General features: G+C 40.7%; 1 protein-coding gene across 1 annotated transcript in view; it reads left to right on the top strand.

Moving 5' to 3' along the window:
• Positions 1–19,171, top strand: part of LOC108787874 (transcription factor 12-like) — a gene marked incomplete at its 3' end in the record, with an annotated part of 99,580 nt that overhangs the window by 29,320 nt on the left and 51,089 nt on the right. The window contains exon 4 of the mRNA XM_018557556.1: positions 18,892–18,965. Coding sequence (XP_018413058.1) covers positions 18,892–18,965 — 74 coding nt within the window. The remainder of the gene's footprint in view (positions 1–18,891; positions 18,966–19,171) is intronic.

Below are 19,171 nucleotides of genomic sequence, written 5' to 3'. Positions count from 1 at the left end.
CTGATGTTTAACAGCAGGCAGTGAGCAGATTCCATAGTCAATAGAAGACCTGTTATTGCCAATGAAATCCACCGACTGCTGGCTGCTAATCACTAGTGGAGCGGACCTGATGGGTAACTAGTCTCTGTGCAGCTAACGGCATCCTTAACCAGTGATGCAGAGAGTGACTAGTTCTCAATCTGGTCTGCGCTGCTTGTGATTGAGAGCAGGCAGTGGGTGGGTTCCATAGCCAATAGTAGGCTGTCTATTGGCTATGAGTCCACCACTACTTGTTGTCAATCATTAGTGTGGGGGACTAGTCCCTCAGTTTCCCCATCAGGCATCGTCCACCCACTAGTAAAATTTGTCCACCAATGTGAGAAGTGCAGGGGCCATGGTAGGTAGTGAGATGCACTGAGCATGGAGTGTCCAGAGAACTTGGGGCAAGCACTGACATTTATTGTGAGAATGCAGCATGGAATTCTAAAGACACTATTTATTCCAGGATGTGTGTCCTTCATTTGTGCTTTTAATATCATTACAGTAGATGTATACCATTATATGCTGAGCCAGAACATGTTCAATATATGCCACATGGCTTTAACAAGTGACTTTATGAGCAAGGATATAATTTCATCTTATAATTAGAAAGCTTCAGATGTAGCCAGAGGTAACACAACAGTAACTACTTTGCATACTTAACATATTAGGGATGTGTGCGCATAGTAATTTGCTTTCAGTCCTACATTTTTTTCCTGCTTCGAAGTGGTGCTTAATGTCTTATCAAATACTAGTATTTCGTAAATAATTTTTACCTACACTATTTGGATATACGTGACGGCATACTGGTTTTAAGAAATGGTAATTACTTTTAAATGTGTCCGTACTTTTAGAAAACTATTAAGTGTTTTAAAGTTGGACAATTTTATTTATTTTTTCTCATCTTTTACTGTTCATTTTCATTTTTTTTTTTTTTAAGAAGACATTTATTGTTGAAGTTCCAGCAATGCCATACCCTGCCTTTTTTAAATGCTGCCTCCTCATTTCCCTCCATACATTTTAGCCTAAATTTAAATGTAAATGCCTATGTTTTCTGTGTGCTCACGTGACCACTACACTCCAGCTCTACCATGTAATGTGCGGCAGGTGGAAGAGAACTCTTTCATCCTCCCACAATGCCTAAAGCAGTGGACGCCAGAGGGTGACTTCACTGCTCTATGGAATTCAGTCCCGTTGTCGTCTCCGCCCAGCTGGAACTTGGCCGCCCAGCTGGAACTTGGCCGCCCAGCTGGAACTGGCACATGACCGTGCACAAATCACAATTAACCGCGTTTCCTGGATCTGACCGGCCGTTTAAAAATGTCCGTCAGCTACGCCCACTCGTGCGCACGGAACAATGCCAAAATTTAAAAACGGGCAGCAATGCCTGTTTATATACAAGCGATCTGCCGGCTATAGAGACGGCGGATCGCTGTGCGCCCCCTCCCGCTGGTCGCGATCTCCCTCCAGTCCCCTCTCCGGTGTCAGAATGCTGAAGTGATGTATATTACATCACTTCCGCATTCTTGTGTATCACTCTCCAGCTTCAGACTCTGGAGAGAAGCTGATGAAGCAGATTTCTGCTTCATCAGCTTTTTTTGGGGGGATACTAGGTGACAAGGGTCTTGGAGACTCCTGATGTCTCCATAAAGAGGACCTGTCGCATCCTCTTTGCTATCACATATGTGATAACTATAAAGTTAAGTGGAAAAAAAAAATAGGAAAAAAAATTAGTTGCAAAACTTTTTTAGTCACACATGAAAAAGAATAAAAAAAACACAATTTTTTTTAAAGTCCCCATACATACATACATACATGCATGCATCGGATGCGCATACGTGCGAAAACAATGATTGCGCTCATGCAGCACATGTTACGTATCGCCGCGAATGTCAGAATGAGAGCAATAACTTTAGGGCCATCAATCACTGATAACACTAAACTGATGAGCAGTAAAAGCTTTGAAAGTGTTGCCTATGGGCAATTTTGGGTATGGTAGTTTTTTGATATCCCAGGTGCACGCAATTTTAAAGCTTGACATGCTTGGTGTCTATTTACCCGACGTGACCCGTCTTTTATATTTTACCAAAAAATTGGGTACTGATAAATGTATTATAACATAATGTTAAAAAGAAATCTTTACAAAAAAAAGTCAGTCATTTTTCATTTATATAGTAAAAAATAAAACTCCCGTGCGTGCCCGCTAGGGGGCACGCGCGAGCAGAAAAAAATTGCCGTCTGGAGACGGCAACCCGCAGATGCTGCAGTGCCGTCCGTCCGTTTTTTTACTACGGGCGGACGGCAAGAGGTTAAATACCACCAAATGAAAGCTCCACCTGTCCCCAAAAAATGCTATAGAATTCATTTCAGTACAGCATTGCATGACAGAATAAATGTCATTCTAAATACTGAAAAATATCCTGGCCAGAATGGGGGTGTACAACACCTGGTCAGCAAGTGGTTAACGGGGGGCATAAGGGCATATGTATGGAGGGCAATGGGGATGCAGCATTTGAAAGGTGGGATATGGTGTAGCCTAAACCTCCACTTTTCAGAGTATTGGAGACAATTGCCTTTTCTTTTTTCAGTTTTTTTTTTCTTTTGTTACCTTTTGCTTGACTTTTATTAAAGGTAAATAGGTAGTTTTTGTCTTTAGAGATATTTGATGATTGTCACCTGAAACTTGCTAGGCATTAGCTATAAATGGTGTGCTATATACAATCTTTAAATCCTTTTTTTTTGTATGTTATTCATATTCATACAGTTAGGAAGTTAAAATGTATCACACCACTATTACAATTGAGAATACTAAACATAATGAGGGGAATTTATCAAAACTGGAGCAGACAGAATCTGGAGCAGTTGCCCATGGCAACCAATCAGCATCTCTTCAGTTTGCTCAGTTAAGATTTAAAAATGAAATAGAGAATCTGATTGGTTGGTTGCCATACAGATCTGCTCTATTTTTGATAAATCTCCCCCCAATGTGTGTGGTGTTTGTGTATGTTCTGAATAATAATCAGAATTTTGTTTAGGTGTTCTGTGCATGGCAACCAATCACCATCTACCTTTCATTTTCAAAGCTTAGCTGAACAAACTGAAGAGAGGAGCTGATTGGTTGCCATAGGCAACTACTCCAGATTTTGTCTGCTTCCGTTTTGATAAAATCCCCTACATCCCTCCCCCAACCCCCCCAATCTTCTGATTTTATGCTTATAATTTGAGGCTGCAGAATAGAGACTTAAATGATTAAGCTGCACTGATTTTGTTTGAATTTTGTGGGTATTTTCCAATCCTAAAATAACAAAATGTACTGCTTAAGCCAGAAGAATGCTGATGAAAAGTTCTTTACTGACGAGAGTTGCATGTAAATGAGCTAATTTTGGCAACCTCTAATAAAAGCAGAAAAAGCGTCACTCCCTTTTTCAAGCAAAAATAATTGAGCTTTATTTTTGAACAATACAGCGTTTCAGACTTGTGTGCGGAGCACTCGCTATTTGACCAGAACCCCAGGGCAGAGGTCTTTTAATAATTTTTCTATTTTTAACCTTTTCACCACACTCAGACCAATGTTTGTTTGTTGAATAACAGAGCATAGTTGATGCGTGGTGTGCTTACGTCAGACATTTTAATCTCATTAGTGTTTACTCAGTGATGGAAGATGTCAGTGGCATACTTCTCCTTCTGTGCTGCATTGTCATTTTAAAAGGTTATTATGGCGGGTGTGTACTTTTGAAAATTGTAACTTTCACTTGATTTATTTTAGTTTTCTAGGATTAACTTTTTTTTAAACTTTTTTTTAAATTTTTTTGGGCTTATTTCCTTTTAATTATCCAATCATGTGCAAATAATGTTATTATTGGATAATTGAAGTGAAAATTGTCATACAATTTTTTAGTGACTATTCTCAACTTCTTTAGTAATTCAGCCTCTGTCTGTGAAAATTCAGACCCCTATTTGGGGTAAGAAGTTGGCACTGATGTGATTGTCATTATATGTGTGCGTTCAAGACTATAGAAGTGGATTACAGTAACTGGATTTATTGGACTGAACATCTATTGTTTTTATTGTTTATCAGATTAACCGATTAATCGAACTTAATAATCGGCTAACTAATCGATTTTGAAAATAATCGTTAGCTGCAGCTCTACTATTGATTAACTGCAGTAGTTTCGACTTTACACATGATCAGGGGAATTCAGAAAGAGAGTTGTTAGGACACATAATAGTGTCTCAGAGTTACAGGAATAATGTCACTATTTACACCAAATTCATGTACAAGACTGCATAGCATTCCTGAATTTTGCGCAAACCTATGAAACTGGCGCTGACTTGTGAGACCATCTTTGGGACACATATAAGCACACTGATAAAGTACATAGATGTGCTGCATTTCTGTCCAAAGTTTGGCATATGTGTCTGAGACAGATTTCACATTGATCCTCCAGTTTTAGGCTAGGTTCACACCAGATGCAGTGCGTTCCAGCCCGATTCTGGCCAGAACGCACTGCATCACATTGCGGCCGGCTCATTTTTTGGTGGGGCAGGAGGGGGCGTGGCGGGCCATTGAAGTGAATGACACCGTACCCTTCTGCTGCATTGCGATCGTCTGCATGGCATCGCAAGGCACATTGTGATCAAAATAGTGCTTGCGGGCGGAGGGCGTGGCTACTGTGCCATTGTGTTTATTTATCTGTGTGTGTATATGGATAGATATTATACATACTAATAAAAGCATTCTGTAAGATCTGTTAAAAAGAAGAAAGTCAGAGCTATCCTGTGCCCATTACTTCCGGTGCTACGGTGCCTAATTACCCCTCCTAATCTTGGACTACAGAAATGTCAGTGTCTGTGTAATGGAAGATGGAATAGTGGGTGGGTTTGATTTGTTTGGCAAAAGAAAACTGGGCAGGGCTGACACCACTCAGTCTACAAAAATGCTGTCAGCCCAAAACAGAACTTATGAGCTGAGTGCATTGCACATGCGCAGCTTAATGTACATTGTAACTGTTTGCAAATAGGATGGTAAGAAGCTTTTTCTTTTTTTTGTAGAAGAGGCATAGTATGTCTATTCTGCATTTCAAGGGCCTTTTCTTTTCTCTTGGAATATAACATGGGTGCAAAAATTGAAAAAAGGGCCTCAGTCATGAAGGGGTTAAAGGCTTCGTCCACTCATAAGTGATACTGTAGTTATATTAGTGGTAATTACCACAGCAGAAGAGCAGACCCAAGTTTTGAATAGCATATGGATTGGTTAGGTTTTTATTTATTACTCTGTGTGTCCTTTTCAGGGAGACCTCCTCGATGTTTTGTGTTACAGGAAGAGCAGGAAAACCTACCTAGTGAGGACAGAGACAACAATAACATTATATTCTTCAAACCCATCTCTTTGTGCAAAACGTTTTGACTGGAGTCCCACTTAAGAATTTGAGAGTATATCACATTAGTAAAACTAATGCCTCCCTCACGTTAGTATTGCCCCCATTATTATGATGCCTACTGGCCTGGGAGACAGTCCATGTGTGGGAGGGCAAACATCAGCACTATAAGGAGGTGCCACAGCTTTTTTGCCACTAATCTGTTTTTTCCCCAGTTCTTTTACATTCATTAACACTTAAAATACTTGTCAAAATTAGGCCACGAGCAGCCACCTTGCATTCATTTAGGCACAGTGTTCCCATATGAATTCCCTAATCAAGCAGCTACTGTTGAGAGAAGAAGAGAAAGCTGTGTTAACAAACATCCAGTGGGTGTAGATGTATTACACAGTAAAATAACTCAAGTGCGAACCATTACAGTAACCTTTCATTTACCCTGACATGTGCCATGCATAGCAATAGACTGGCAGTTTACTGACACCAGTCTTGACACTTTATTTTGCCAAAAATTGTAACATAATTCTATCTCGCGATTAGTTAATCTGCAAAAAAAAACAAAAAACCTGCTCTTTACCAATCATTAAAACCCCAAATAGATTTTGCCTTCGTTTTAGCCTTTCAAAAATACCGGTTGCGGCAAGCAATATAGAATGTTTGTTTTTACTGGAAAGCCAAATTTTCCTGCCATATTTTAACATCCACCTAGGGACGGGAAGTGTGTTTTTTTTTTATTTTCAGGATCACAAATGATTTTTAAGATTAGATACGCTTTAAAGTGAACTTGTGCAGGGCAAAACAGTGGGTTCATTTTAATGCTGGCCTCATCAGCTGTACATATTTACCTTTCCTTACTCCCCCACTGCTCTGGCACCAGAGAAGAGATCAAGCCCAGTAAGTAAGATTCAGATTGCATTTTGAAGCTTGCGTAGGTCTTTGTGCATGTTCAAAGCTACTCTGAGCAGTTCCACCCTCCTATTTTCACTTTGGGACAGAGCTTCTTCTCATTACCAAAAAACCATCAATGGACCCTACCGACCTTAACAATCTCAGACCAATATCCTTACTCCCATTCACCTCCAAACTCCTAGAATCGCCTCCAGGACTTCACTAGAGTGTCTCCCATCCTATGGAACACTCTGCCCCAACCTGTCAGTCTATCTCCCACACTGACTGCCTTTAGGCGATCCCTTAAGACTCATCTCTTCGGGCTGGTTCACACCTAGACGTATTGCATATGCGCGTCTGTCGCGCGGGTTTTTTTACCGCGATTCGCGGTAAAAAAATTGCGCGACAAACGCGCGTTTCCGAAGGCTACTTGGCTGTATCCCAGTGGAAACGCGCAACAAAAACGGCCCAAAGTAGTACATGTACCTTTTTCAGGCGTGGGCCGTTTTGTAGCGTGTTAGGGACGGGCTGAAATACGCCAAGGTGTGAACCAGACCCATTGAATACAATGGGATTTAGATGTTTGAGTGTTTTGTAGAGCGTTCGTCGAGTGTAGAACACGCTACAAAACGTTCATGTGTGAACGAGGCCTAAGCCATCACGGGCAGGGCCCTCCTTACCATCTTGTCTTAAATTGTATTGTGACTGTAATGTCTTCCTTATATTGTAAAGCGCCGTGCAAACTATTGGCGCTATATAAATCCTGTATAATAATAATTACCATACAATGCTTCTAAGTCTTTATTTAGCCTTTTGTTAGGACAGACACTGTTTTCATTATTAGTTGTAAACTAGATTTAATCTGTGATGCTAGGTAGGAACTTTAAGCAAGTCTGAAGCACTTAAAATGTAAGCAGTGTTTAAATATTGTTTGAAAGCATACTATGTTTTATCCATGCTAGGCGTTATCCCAATTTGGCTGCAAAAGAGGAACTACGCTTTAAGTGCTGCTATCAGTTGACTTAATACTGGCTGTAGATGGTTGTTTGAGCAGGCATAGTTCACACGATTTTTACCCCTCTTAAGGGCAGTTTGGAGTAAGAGGCTGTCATTGTCCTATGGGGGCAACAATAATTAGAACAAGCTTTCTAACCTTTTCAATCACAAGTTCCCCTAATAGTGGCTGGCTTGGCAATAGCTTGGAATAGTGGAACTTGGCAAACCCAATTCAACTTGTGTTTCTCTGTTATTGCTAAATAAATGATGCACAGGTTACAAATTGTAATGTCCTTGCAAACATATACTGACATTGAGTTTGATTAATGTACATGGCTAATGAAAATTCTTTGTGCAATCAGTCATTGTAGGTGTGTTGGAAAAATGTATCATCGACTAATAGTGGAAATTGCATTGTACTACTGTTTGTAGTTTGTTTAGAAGTACTTGTGGGCACCTTTTATAATCACACTGCATGTGCATGCTGTGCTTCATTGTTAGTGAATCTCAGTGATTAAAAGGGAATTTAGTCTTTTTCAATGTGCGCATCATCCCCCAAAAAATCCCCGCCCTCATGTGTCTTCGGCTGCTTGATTGGCGTGTCCCTGATGTAACTCCCATGCATGTACACTGGAGTTAATTCATCTCAGCATGTTGAGCATGAGTGACTCCGTTTACAGGAGAAAAAAAATTGCTGATGGGTTGCAAGAAGCTATGTTCACACCATGTCTGGACCAGATCTGCAAGTGCAGTGCGTTTTTGTCGCATTTCGGTGCATGTTTTTTAGCTTAAAATGTGCTTTCAGGTGCAGTCCAGTGTGTTCCAGTGCATTTGCATGCATTTACATGCATCCCAGTGCATTCCGGACCAGAAAAAATTAGACCAGCAGTATTTTTTTTTTGTCTGGGCTGGAACAGCCTGCAATGGTGTGATTTAGAGTTTTGAAATACCATAGGGATACATTGGGATGCTTTTTGGGTCTGGGAACAAACTGTTCTGGCCTGGACATGGTGTGAACAGTCTCTTCTGCCATAGAAAGCCTGCCATTCATAATTTATTTTTTGACTTACACTTTAAATACATTATTCAGTCTGTTAATGGTTTAAACCTTGTTTTGAGCATCATTTATGTTTTATATATGTATGTAAGGTAGCCATATTTATTCCCTACATTTTCATCCTCTGCTTCCTGTTTTACAATGTTACACAATGGTTATGCTTTACTGCTGCTCCTCACAATTGAAGTGTGAGGGCCGTTTACTCAATATGCATTGAGCTGAGCTGGGCAGCCTTGCCCAACCCAATCGCAAGACATAGTCGAGGCAAATTGCCTGAAGCTCTTTCAGCTCAGTTCATAACACTGCACTGAAAAACGTAGGACACGCGTCTTCACCACGACTACGTGCTACTTCTGCAACATGCTGCAGCGAATAAACATAATAAAAATTTCCCTTTTGGGATATTTTAATAAAGTTGGGGAGAAAAATAAACTTGGTATATTCATCATTTAGATTGCTTCTGCATGGTTTACTTCACCACCAGTGGCCCTGTAAGAATGGCGTCGCTGGTGTGAATTAGCACCGAGTTGGCATATTAATGCAAGACAATACTGTCCCTTTGTGGCTGATATCTTAACAGGTGTTAGTTGTATGTAAAGCCAGAACAATTGGTATTGTTTTTTTTGTTATCGTTTAATCTGCAGATTTATTGTCCTTAATTTTCCCTCACAGATCTGTTTTACCTGCTAGATGAGATTTCTACAGTATTGTTTCCAAAATTGATTCTGTTGTGTTGTTAATCCTTAGGAGTTTTCTGGATTTCTACATGATTGGCTCCTAACATATATTCTGGTCTTCATAAGTCATAATAATTAACCAAGGCGGTTATATTTGATGCATTTATTAAACACCTACAATTTTACATAATTCTATATTCACGGACTAGATATTTTATAGAATCCAGTTTTTAGTAACTTGCAGAAACACAATTTCTTGGCAGTAGCCACAATGAGATTTTTGTCTGTACCAGACTTGATATGTTGTCCCATAACTGTATAAAACAAAAGCTTTCAGTTTCATTTATATTTTTGGAATGCCTTGCTTGTACCCCCTTCTCTTGAGCAAGCTGCTGTGTTAAGGTCAATGGTCATTCACCACCAAAATGATCATCAATTTGATCACATTAGCTATTAGAAAATCAAGGGAAAGTTCCCAAAAATGGTATCCTAAATTTAAATTTTTAGTCATGAGAAACCTTGATTGATCCATAGGTTCAATAAAGATCTGGTAGTGAGAGTTGTTTATACCCCAAGCCCCCCCCCCAAGCTTGCTGTACAACCCTGCACTTATTTTAAAAATGTATCTGTTTTCTACTCTTAAACTAGAGAGAATAAAGGGGTCACATCAATTCTCAGTCTTCATCCTGCTGTTCAATGACTGGTGGGAGGAGTCAAGTGAAGTCATCCCTATAGTGATGCCCTCGGCAACATTGACATTTTGCAGACATAATCCTTTTATAAGCTAATACGCACTGCTATGCTTACATGTGTACAGCACATGAAATGATGTATGTTACATGTGTTTGCAGTCCAGATGATACTGCACAGCATAAGACACTAGTCTGAAATATCAATCTCATCCAGCTGAAACAAGATGTTGTTATAACTGTTGACAGCCAGGATCACATACTGCACACTGCTACTACTGAGCAACTACTGTGAGCAACATACCAGCTGCTGCAGAGTAATTCCTAAGTCTTGGGGGTTCAGTGTGTACAGGGAGTGGATGGGCTCTGCAACTTAGTCTCTCTCATCCAGATGAAACGGCTCTGTGACAGTTGTAAACCACAGAGGATGTAGGAGCTGTGGTTGACACCCTCTGTATTCCAGGGGGTTTTGTCTGACAGTTAGTGGTTCATGTGGAAGGCTGGGAATCACATGGGCACAAGATGTGCCTTCTGCCGTGTCCTCCAATGAAAACTTATAGGCACGCAGTGTGAAGGGGAGGGGGGATAAGTTCAATAGCTGTTTTCCTCAATGGCGCACAGGCAAACACAGATGGGGACAGTTCCACTGTAAAGTGTATGTCAAGTCAAAAGGTTTTCTAGTTTTAGATAGTGGGAAAGGATTGAAATTCCTCCCTGGTTTTTAATGCTAACCAGGGCTCCGTCTAAGGCTGGGTTCACACCTAGGCGTATTGAATATGCGCGTGTGCCGCGCGTCTTTACCGCGTTCCACGGTAAAACACGCGGGACAAACGCGCGTTTCCGAGGGCTACCAGGCTGTATCCCAATGGCTACACGCGGCAAATACGCCCCAAAGAAGCTCCTGTACTACTTTGGGCGTAGGGTGTTTTGCAGCGCGTTCCTACGCGCTGTAATTGCCCAGGTGGGAACCATGCCCATAGGCAATCATTGGTTTTCTCATGAGTGTTTTACAGAGCGTAGGAACGCGCTGTAAAACGCCCAGGTGTGAACAATGCCTTAGGCCCGATTCACACTGAGCGACATGAAAATCGCACGATTTTGAGCGATATTGCGCGACGAGCGATATTGAGCGACTTGTCGCACAACTTTTTCCTATTGGGCTGTATGCAATCAGGAGCAAAATCGCTCGAAAAAAGGGTCATGTAGGAGCGACAAGCTACCAGCGACGAGCTACAAGCGATATTGAGCGACGAGATGTGAACAGCTCCATTGAAATGGATTGGAGAAGCTACATAGAGCGATATCGCGTGGAAATATGAGCGATATCGCTGCAAAAATCGCTCGATAAATCGCTCAGTGTGAATGGGGCCTTAGAGATTTACCCTCTTACTGTCCTGCTGACAGCAGACGCAACAGGCAGAAAGTAGAGGAAGCTCTGACAGTTGCATACATCTGGCAGGGGTTCCATCTCTCCCCTACTTTACTATAGTAAAGCAGCTTTGTTGGTCTGTGTTGCTGTTGGAGATTTCCTTGCTTCCTGTCTGGTAAAATTATGTTAGTACAGGGAGTGAGGATATATCTCTCAGATAGCAGGAAAAGCTGGTGGGTTATATAACGAATGAACAAAAAAAGTTTGGCCTGGATATACATTTTTTTTTTTTTTTTTAATAATTTAATAACGTTAAACCATTATGTGTGTGCATGTTGAGTAGAGTTTTTGTATAGATTATGCATTCAACATTCACTGAAAGTGAAGCATTAAGATTCATAGGGAGAGTAGCTTAACTGCTTAGCACCTCAGTTTTTCATCTAGCGCATTTCTGTACCAGTCCACCATTTTCTTTTTCTGTTTGTAATCTGGGGGTTTTAAAACACGTCGGTATGCGATGATGTGACATGCCCCTTTTAGCCTCTTGCATACATCATGCTTAATGTAAAAACAATTGAACTAAACAAAAAATGCCAGTACCAGCTTTTTCACAGCTGCCGGGTTCAAACCTGCCTTTCAATTTGGGATATAATTGATTAAAATAAGTACACTACCGTGAAGCTCGTTTTATATGGTCTGTGCAAATTTGGATACAATGGATTATACAGATTTCATACAAAGGCAATCTGAGTCAATGTTTTTTTTTTTAGCACAGTTGCAATGTTTACTTCATAGCATTCATAACTAGCATTAGCATTGAAACTGCTTCTTATGTAGTTCACATTTGCCAGTTACATTCACACTAAAGTGATATTGAGCTACTTATGAATATTGATTTGATTTTTTTTTTCTATCATCACACTGCTAAACAATACAGGTGTATGCAAAGCAGCTTTTTATTAGCAACATCCTGCCAAATTGTGTGTGCTTGGCATATGCTGGCCATATATGCAAATATTTGTTACATATTGAAGGGTAGAAATAAAAGAATGTTACATTCAAATGTTTTCACAAGGCCATATTTGCTGCATAAACAATTCACATTCTTTTCTTAATCATAAAGCAATATAGTTATTCCCAAAACAAATCTAATCTAGAAGAGTAGAGGATAAGATGGCAATACTTACCTTCAATAGCTGGTGTAACAGAGAAATTAGATTTTGTTTGGTTGGATACACTTATTCAATCAACATAACAGCTGGGGAACATGCATTGTATATTGTCTTTTCTTGTTTCTGGTGCTATTAAACTGTGCTTTTTCTTTAAAATTCAATTGTGGTGTGTGTGATAGATATATATATATATATATATATCGATTAGTCACGGTCAAAAATATTGGCACCCTTGCATTTCTGTCAGATAATGCACCACTTTGCACAGAAAATTGTTGCTATTACAAATGTTTAGGCGTTCTCGGGTTTCTTTCATTTGCTTGTATTGGTATGACACAAAGTGGAGGGGAAAAAAAAGCCAAATCTGACACATTCCATGCAAAACTCCAAAAATAGACTGAACAAAATTATTGGCACCTTCTCCAAATTGCAAAAAATAATTGCATTCCAAGTTTATGTGGAAACGCATGGACAATCTCGAGGTTATAAGTCCATCTCCAGGGATCTTAACGTTCCTGTGTCCACTGTGAGCAACATTGTCAAGAAGTTGACAGCCCATGGCACTGTAGCTAATCTCCCTGTACGTGCACGAAAAAACAATTGATCAAAGACTACAATGAAGGATTGTTCGAATGGTGGATAAAGACCCTCCATCAACTTCCAGACAAATTCAAGTTGACCTTCAGGCACAGGGTACAGCTGTGTCGGCTTGCACTATACATCGCCATCTGAATGAAAAGGGACGCTATGGTAGGGGACCCAGGAGGACCCCACTGCTGACGCAGAAACTTAACAAAGCCAGTTTAGAGTTTGCCAAAACTTACCTGAGGAAGTCCAAATCCTTTTGGGAGAATCTGCTATGGACAGACGAAACAATGACAGCTTTTTGGTAAAACCCATCATTCTGTTTTCAGAAAAAGAAAACACAGTCCCTACAGTCAAAGTTTTGGGGTTGGTCACTGAAGTTTTGGGGTTGCTTTGCTGCTTCAGGCGACGCGCATGAGTGGGAAATTGGCTTTGAATGTAAACAGCCAGCAATGGCTGTTTACATACAAGCGTTCGGGCGTCTGTAGAGACGCCCGATCACTTGTAATATGCGTGTGTGTATTACATCACTGCCTGCATTCCTCTGTCACTCTCCGGTACAGAAACCGGAGAGAAGCTGGTGAAGCAGGTCTCTGCTTCATCAGCTTCTCAGGGGGTCCCAAGGTGACATTAGGGGTCTTAAAGACCCCTGATATCTCCATAAAGAGGACCTGTCACTGCAAATTGGCTATCACATAGGGAGCTTATTTGCTCCCTATATGATAGCAATAAAGTTCAGTGAAAAAAAAAATTAGAAAAAAAATGAAATTAAAAGTCACATATCAAAGCAATAAAAAAAATAAAATAAAGTCCCCCACATGCACACATGCGTCGAGTCCGCCTACGTGCAAAAACGATGATTACATCCATTGCGCCGCACATGTTACATATCGCCGCAAACGTTTGAAAAAATTTTCGGTACATTTTTCATTATATATTAAAAAAACAAAACCCCGTAGTGATGATTAAATACCACCAAAAGAAAGCTCTATGTGTACCCAAAAAATGGTATAAAATTCATTTCAGTACAGCGTTGCATGACGGAATAAATGTCAGTCAAAGTACTGCAGCGCTGAACACTGAAAAATGACCTGGACAGGAAGGGGGTATAAACACCCCGGTCAGCAAGTGGTTAAGCTTAAGATCGTTCTTGATGACATTGGCTGTATGTTTTGGGTCATTGTCCTGCTGCAGAATACATTTGGGGCCACTGTTTTTGCCTGATGACGGGAGCTCGAAAGGTTCTGAAAAGTTGCCCATACCTGTGATGCCACGTGTATTTGCTGTTAATAAAAGGACCTATTGATTTATTGGACCTTGTGTGCGGGTGACTATCTCCTCTTCGTTTTGAATTTGTGCGGCGCCAACCGCACGTCATTCCAACACCCTTCTGCAATGGGATAGCTGTTGTAACTTTGGGGCCAATCACACGCCTCCCTGATGGTATGGCATGATGGATAAGTATCTGCTGGTATTTTTCAGCATTGATCCTGACCCAATCTCCAACTACATTGGCACAAATGCAGCCCCAGACTTGGAAGGAACCTCCACCATGCTTCACTGTTGCCTGCAGACACTCATTTTTGTACCGCTCTACAGCCCTGCTACAGCCAAATATTTAAAATGTTGACTCATCGGACCAATGCTACCTGCTACCAATTTTCTGCATCCCAGTTCTTATGTTTTTGTGCATAGTTGGGTCGCATAGCCTTGTTTCCACGTCGGAGGTATGGCTTTTTGGCTGCAGTTCTTCCATGAAGAACACTTCTGGCCAGACTTCTTCAAACAGTAGATGGGTGTACCTGGGTCCCGCTGGTTTCCGCCAGTTCTATGCTGATGACAGTGCTGGACATCTTCCAATTTTGAAGGGAAGTAAGCATGATGTGTCTTATCTGCTGCATTAACCCCTCTCATATTTCCGCCATGTGGGAAAATGAGCACTGGTACATTTTTTTTTTGCATTTATAAGAATTTTTATATGCATATGTAATGTCAAATTAAAGCCCATTTTGGGTAGGGGAAGCGGATCTCCGATTAGCGTTATTTGCGGACGATGTCCTTATATTTACCTCCCGCCCCACCGAAGATGCAGTAGTCATTCAGGACATGTTAACGCATTTTAAAACTTTCTCCGGTCTCCGTATACATTTTCAAAAGAGTGAAATTCTACACCTGTCAGGCACAGAGATGGGGAACGGGTGTGGAGGCATGCGGGTGGCACAGCGGTACATAACCTACCTGGGAGTGAAAGTGGGCAAGACACCTTCCTCCCTCTATCACCTCAACTATCCCCCTCTAATTCAAAAAATATGCGAAGAACTAGATCTATGGAGAAACCTTCCCCTATCACTCTTCGGGAGAATTCATCTTATCAAAATGGTCAGCTTTGCCAAACTGCTATATCCATTGCAAACTATCCCCCTGTTGCTGAGAACAACGGATATCGCCTGTCTGACGAAAGCCATGTGCTTTATTCCTATCACCCCTCTCGCAGTCAGCTATGAGAGGATGGCAAAAAGATTTCGGTGACCCGGATCTCTTCCCTAAACTTCTAACGGGATATGCAAAAGTAAGATCACTAGTGACAAAGAAATTTGGAGGGAGACCCAGTTCAAGATTCTACACAGGGCCTATGTACCCTTTTTCATGCCCGCACAGTCATCAATAACCCCCCATCATACGCTTTCGGTATGCCCAAAATGTGGAGCGGCACGCCCAACCTTGCATCACTGTTTTCCGCTGTGTCTGACTTTTGGAACCAAACTTTGACCAAACATGGTATATAATATGTGTAGGTGCAATGAATGGGGAAGATGGAAATTATGGGTAAAAAAAATGGCAAAATTGCTCCGGTCCCCAGGAACTAAAAATTTTTTTGAACCTGTGTTCAGGGGTAGTTTCCTTGGCTGACCACCATGTCTACTGTCCTCAATGTTGCCCGATTCTTTTTGCTTCTTCAAAAGAGCTTCAGCAGCACATGTTGAAACCCCAGACTACTTTGAAATCTTTGCCTGGGAGAGACCTTGCTGATGCACTATAACTACCTTGTGTCTTGTTGCTTTGCTCAGTCTTGGCATGGTGTGTGACATGAAACTTTCTTCCACAACCTCACCTAAGTAGCAGAGTTTGGCCGTTCCTAACCCAGTTTTAAGCCTTCTACTCAGCAGTTTCAGTTAATACCCTGTTTCCCCGAAAATAAGACCTACCCTGAAAATAAGACCTAGTACAATTTTTGGGAATTGCTCAAATATAAGACCTACCCCGAAAATAAGACCTAGTTGTGACCATTCCCAGGGCCGGTGGTGGCATAAGGGCGAACTTGAAGAGCCGCGGGAGAGGCAGGAGAGAATCAGCGGTGCCAACAAAGCGAGGCGGCACCGGAGGGAGCAGAGCCGCATAAGCCGATGCCACCTCTATAGCGCCGACTCATGTCACAGGCGGAGTGATACCAAATGCACTCCGCCTGTGAGGAATCGATAGTTAAAGTGCGCTTCGCTCATTCTGGCCAGCGATTGGTTAGCTAATTGCTCTTGGAAAGGTACGGCACCCCTGATTGCCCTCATCACCATATTTTTGTAGATGAATAAGTGTGGATTGTTGTACATTAAAAAATAAAAATAAGACCTACCCCGAAAATAAGACCTAGTGTGTTTCTTTGAGCCCAAAAAAATATAAGACAGTGTCTTATTATCGGGGAAACACGGTAACTGTGTTTCAACCTACCTATGAAATTGATAATTTGCACCAGCTTGGTATAATTTGTTAATCATATACCTCACTCTAATCATACAAAATCCTTGTTTGAAGCCAAAGGGTAACCTCACCAAATATTGATTTCAATTTTTCTTCTGTTAACTAATTTTGCATTTTGTAACTCGATAAAAATAAACAAAAAAATATTTTCGAAAGCATTCTTACTTTACAGCATTTTTCACATCTGCCTAAAACTTTTGTACTGTGTATGTATGTTATTTTGTATTCCTTCCATTTGCGAATAATCGCTCCAACAGTTGTTTCCTTCTCACCAAGCTTCTTGCTGATAAGTCTTGTAGCCCATTCCAGCCTTGTGCAGGTCAACAATCTTGTCCCTAACGTCCTTTGACAGCTCTTTGGTCTTGCCCGTGGTGGTGAGGTTGAAATGGAAGAAAGAGATTCTGTGGACAGGTGTCTTTTTATATACATAACGAGTTGCCGTTAGGATCAACTTCTTACATTGACAGGACTCATCTGTGTACCACATAGCCAGTCTGTGGGAACCAGATATATTGTTGTTGGTAGGGGATCAAATACTTATTTTACTCACTGAACTGCAACTCAATTTATAACATTTGTATCGTGTTTTTTTTTCCTGGATTTTTGGTTGATATTCTGTCTCTATCATTTAAAATACACCTATGATAAAAGTTATAGACCTATCATTTCTTTGTAAGTGGGCAAACTTACAAAATCGGAAAGGGATCAAATCATTGTGTGAGTGTGATTCCTCTATTAGTATTCAAAAGATTTGTAGATTACCAAACATTTCTAAAGGTGCATTTGGTTGTCATTTTTAAGATTATAGTGAAGTTCTTCTTTAACTTGCCTCCAAATAGTGAAATATTTTACCATCAGAGTGGATCTTCATTTTAACTAGGCCAATTAGATATTTTCAGGTTTCCGATAGGTAATGCTCTTTTAATTATCATGTCTTAAGTGCTGATTGATAATGCATAGTAATGCAAACTCTAATCGGGTCTGGGATGCCTTTTTAAAGTCACCTTGAAGGGGGATATATTCCTGCCCTTTAGGCAGCCAGCTCTAAGTACAACACTGCAACCAAACCTTTGATACCAAATTTTCACAAGAATTTATTGATTCCACTTCTACTCAATTTGACAATTTATCGTAATTTACAACTGTATCTGACAGAACCCACCCACTGCCAGGTAAATGGGCAAAATCACTTTTTGAAAATAAATAAAAATGGGAAGCTGCTGGCAAAATTAGTGGCAGATTTGTGGGCACAGACAGCCATCCACTGCATTAAACGCCAAGACAGGACATTTTTGAGTGACTTTGACAAAATACTTGCCTCCTTTTACAACTTCCTGCAAAAACCTGTACTTCACCAACTTACAGACCAAATCAACTTGCTATTATTCCAGAGTTTTCCTGCCAAATTTTTGTGATCTTGCCTGCAACAGGGCTAAATGTAGAAAAAAACACCTGCCCAGCGCCCAGAACTGCACATCCCGGGTGCGGACAATAGGAATTCCTCACCCCTGAAGTATGTGCGTGCTGCTGTCTAGGGAGCCACTGTCAAATACACTGGTAGACTGGGCAGGTGGCGTGTCCAAAAAATGGACTCCAAGGAGATACAGGCGCACTGTGTATCCCCAAGGAGGAACAGACACGCAAACTGACCACAACGGAACAAGAACTGAGTGAACTGTCAGTATCCCCAGGTATAAATGTAAAAAAAATGCTGAATTTAATAAAAACAGCATGGAAATTCAGACACTTAAATCTGTTTTGTATTTTTTTGGTAATATAAACTTTAAGTACAAAATTCTTGTTGAATCCAATTTTCTAAAGTCTATTTGTCTGCAAAGGTGGTGATTAGAGATTGGTGTGTCATTGTTCTATGGCAACAGTACAGTATTTCTAGGGTTCTGGTCAAAATACAAAAATTCTATATGAAAATACTTGTTGCTTTACCCCATTGCACGCGCTGAAAGGACAGTTAGGGGAATTAACCGAGACGGGAGCTGACAAAATCTGAAGCAGCTGAGCATAGCAACCAATCGGCGTCCAGCTTACATTTTTGAAACCCACTGCACCCCCCCTTCCTCCGTGGCCTCCAGCATTGTTTACATTCTGTCCGGTGAAAATCTGTTCAGTACTGTGTGCACAGACTTGAATGGACCGTATATTGAGACTTGGTCAAGCTGTCCCTTGTTTTATCAAACGTCAGTAATTTGCTACAATAATGCTTTTGTACTTAATGCATATTTTAGTTTTACAGGGCTTTTTTTTAACTGCCTACACAATACTTGAAATTCTTTTTTTTTTTAAATAATTTACAGGTATAGATGAAAGATCTGGTACTTCATCATGGGGAACCAGCAGTCAGATGAGCCCATCTTACGAATCTTCAAGGGTGAGTCTGTGTTGTGTAATTGATATTCCAACTACTTTGTTTTGAATAGAACAGTACAATATAATGTAAGCTATGGACTTATTGTGGATGAGTCCTTTTTTTATACTAGTTTTTTGATTATTTAACAATGGCTTCTATTCCTGTTCCAACATGGTGACCTTGTTTTAGTTCACTCATGCATCTGTATTTTGCCGTAAGATTGAATC

The sequence above is a fragment of the Nanorana parkeri genome, unplaced genomic scaffold (assembly GCF_000935625.1).
Source record: "Nanorana parkeri isolate BGI_ZX_2015 unplaced genomic scaffold, ASM93562v1 scaffold290, whole genome shotgun sequence".
NCBI classification, from domain to species: domain Eukaryota; kingdom Metazoa; phylum Chordata; class Amphibia; order Anura; family Dicroglossidae; genus Nanorana; species Nanorana parkeri.
The sequence above is the reverse complement of the archived record's forward strand: the minus strand, read 5'-3'. Positions and strand labels throughout refer to the sequence as shown.